Here is a 3470-nt window from a genome sequence, read left to right on the forward strand (position 1 = left end):
GTCTCCACAGATCCAGAGAGGAACAAGTCTAACTCTGGACTCCAGAGTCTCACTGGCCTGCAGGCCAAAGAGGCCACTGTACAAAGGGTATTAATTCATCCAGTTGGCTTTTGACGTGCATTCTGACAGCCCTCTACCATGGGATGGGGGTGCTGAGACCACCTATGTGAAATCTTACAACTACAAGCCTAAGAGGTTGTTTGCTTTGCAATATCAGCATCAGGTAGGGATCTTTAGTCTAGGCTGTTTGTGCCTCAGAATGCTGTGGACTGGGAAGTTTCTGCTTCTAATTCCAGGGTTGGATAGAATACACTTTTCCAACCAACCTCCAAATGCCCTAAACTATCCCAGTGACCAGAGGGGAGAGGAAGGCAAGAAGGAGAAGACAGAACACAGTGACCCTACCTGAATTGTTCATGAAGCATGCTCGATGTAACTTCCCACTGTAGAACTCCAAGCCAATGATAGCAAACATCAGGATGGCAAAGAAGAGCAGAAGGCCGATCTGCAGGAGAGGCACCATGGCCTTCATGATGGACTTCAGCACAATCTGCAGGCCTAGTAGGAAAAGAGGGTGATGAATGGGGCCCTCGCTCAGCACCATGTCCTGAGAGGAGAAGGGCAAGTCTTTGGGGAGAAGAACGGTTGGTCCTGAGATGCTGAAGACAATTCACAAACTGATAACCAAGACACGTGAAGCCAAGGACGGCCCTCCCCTCCCTCAGGGATCACCCCAACTGCTCACATGCTCACTGCCCTTCCCTCATCTGTTCCATTCACGTTGTCTTCTGGATTCCTCTTACATATTAAACTTACTAGAATGTGCTCCTTTCCTAAAGGAAATTAGGCCTAGCCCTGCTGGACTATACACCCTATAAGAGCAGGGACACATGCATATTCCCTATCACTCTATCAGACCCAGTTCTCCCATCTGCTGTTGGGAGAGTGCAATTAGCACAACCACTATTCAGAAAATGCCATATCCTTTGACCGAGACGTTGTACTTCTAGGATTCTAGCCTTAAGAAAACAATCAGAGATGTGAATAAAGATTTATGTAAAAAGACGTTTGCTGTAGCAGTATTTATACTTGGGGGAAAAAACATAGAAATGGCTAAATAAATCATGACACGTATAAGAATTTTTAATGTCAGGAAAATAAAATGCTTACTACAGGATACAAAACAACATATACATAATGATTCCAATTACACTAACATGCACAGGAAAAAAATGAATGAAAAAATGTGCTAAAATGTTAACAAAAGTTATTTATTTATTTATTTATTTATTTTATTTTTTATTTTTCCCTTTTTGTCTTTTTTCGTGTCCGGCAACGTATTGCAACCCTCAGTGTCGTGCCCGGACCGGACCGGACCGGCAACGGGATCGCAACCCTCAGTGTTGCGCCCACACCTCGCTCAGCCAGTGAGCGGGAACCGGTCTGTATGTGGGATCCGAACCCTCCGCGGGAGCGCCGCCGAGCTCCCAAGCGGCGCACTGTAGCAGTGCGCCACCAGGCCGGCCCAACAAAAGTTATTTCTAAGTGACGGGATAAAGAGTGCTCTTCACTTTCTTTTNGTTGGTCCTGAGATGCTGAAGACAATTCACAAACTGATAACCAAGACACGTGAAGCCAAGGACGGCCCTCCCCTCCCTCAGGGATCACCCCAACTGCTCACATGCTCACTGCCCTTCCCTCATCTGTTCCATTCACGTTGTCTTCTGGATTCCTCTTACATATTAAACTTACTAGAATGTGCTCCTTTCCTAAAGGAAATTAGGCCTAGCCCTGCTGGACTATACACCCTATAAGAGCAGGGACACATGCATATTCCCTATCACTCTATCAGACCCAGTTCTCCCATCTGCTGTTGGGAGAGTGCAATTAGCACAACCACTATTCAGAAAATGCCATATCCTTTGACCGAGACGTTGTACTTCTAGGATTCTAGCCTTAAGAAAACAATCAGAGATGTGAATAAAGATTTATGTAAAAAGACGTTTGCTGTAGCAGTATTTATACTTGGGGGAAAAAACATAGAAATGGCTAAATAAATCATGACACGTATAAGAATTTTTAATGTCAGGAAAATAAAATGCTTACTACAGGATACAAAACAACATATACATAATGATTCCAATTACACTAACATGCACAGGAAAAAAATGAATGAAAAAATGTGCTAAAATGTTAACAAAAGTTATTTATTTATTTATTTATTTATTTTATTTTTTATTTTTCCCTTTTTGTCTTTTTTCGTGTCCGGCAACGTATTGCAACCCTCAGTGTCGTGCCCGGACCGGACCGGACCGGCAACGGGATCGCAACCCTCGGTGTTGCGCCCACACCTCGCTCAGCCAGTGAGCGGGAACCGGTCTGTATGTAGGATCTGAACCCTCCGCAGCCAGTGAGCGGGAACCGGTCTGTATGTGGGATCCGAACCCTCCGCGGGAGCGCCGCCGAGCTCCCAAGCGGCGCACTGTAGCAGTGCGCCACCGGGCCGGCCCAACAAAAGTTATTTCTAAGTGACGGGATAAAGAGTGCTCTTCACTTTCTTTTTTGTTGTTTTCTTTACTTTCCAAATTTTCTATAAAGATCTCCCATTAGCTTTTAAATCTGAAAAAGAAAGTTAAATTTAAAAGTGAAATGTTATGCCAGGTTATAGCATCTCCTCTATTTATTACCACTAGGGCTTCCTCCCAAGAGGATTGTTTCTTGTTTATCCCAAATTCTCTTAGACCCCAAGATCCAGTTGAGGACACATCAATAAAGTTATTAGCAGAGCGGAAAGAAGAAAGGCAGATGCTCACTAGGTATCCCTGACACGAGCTTCAAGGGCCTCAGGACACGCACAGCCCGGAGAGTCCTCAGGTCCACATGAGTGTTGAAGTGGGTTCCCGCAGTGGCCAGGATGCTGCAGATGGAGACACAGAATGGTCAAAGTTACCGTGGCCGGGCCTTCCCCTCCTGTTCCATGGGCGAGGCTGGGTTGAAGCAGAATCAGCCGGGAAAGCACGCAAAGCTGATGCCAGCTGTATGTGGGCACACCTGAGCTTGGGTGAATCACCAGTGGTTTCGAGTGGAATTAAATTTAGCCATCTGGGTTTCACTTTGCAAAAAAGGAAAACATCATCATACCAGAATCCTAGTTTCAAATCATAAGCAAAACACAAGGTCCCCAGTCTCTATCCCATTCCTGCCCCAAACCTTATCCCCTACTCACTCTGCTCTCTGCCCTTTGCCAATCTCTTTCTCCCCTTACCAACATACCAGACCTTCGTATTTTTTATTTCAAAATTTTCTTAGATTCTCCTGTCTCCTATCTCCTCTAGGAAATTTCTCTGGATTAACTGCAATAAAGGAGTAACTCACTCTTTTCCACCTTGACACTTCGAATTTTTACCAAATAAATTACACTGATGCTTATAATTGAGGAATAACTTCAGTGGTCCTAATACAGTATGAGT

General features: G+C 44.8%; 1 protein-coding gene across 4 annotated transcripts in view; it reads right to left on the minus strand.

Annotated features, from left to right (window-relative positions):
• CACNA1E (calcium channel, voltage-dependent, R type, alpha 1E subunit) overlaps positions 1–3470 on the minus strand; it is a 344242-nt gene that overhangs the window by 222946 nt on the left and 117826 nt on the right. For all 4 annotated transcript variants that reach the window (XM_008567380.1, XM_008567379.1, XM_008567378.1 and 1 more), the window contains 2 exons: positions 2814–2917; positions 406–558 (listed from right to left, as the gene is read on the minus strand). In XM_008567380.1, coding sequence (XP_008565602.1) covers positions 406–558; positions 2814–2917 — 257 coding nt within the window. The remainder of the gene's footprint in view (positions 1–405; positions 559–2813; positions 2918–3470) is intronic.

Source organism: Galeopterus variegatus, unplaced genomic scaffold (genome assembly GCF_000696425.1).
Source record: "Galeopterus variegatus unplaced genomic scaffold, G_variegatus-3.0.2 Scaffold314, whole genome shotgun sequence".
NCBI lineage: Eukaryota > Metazoa > Chordata > Mammalia > Dermoptera > Cynocephalidae > Galeopterus > Galeopterus variegatus.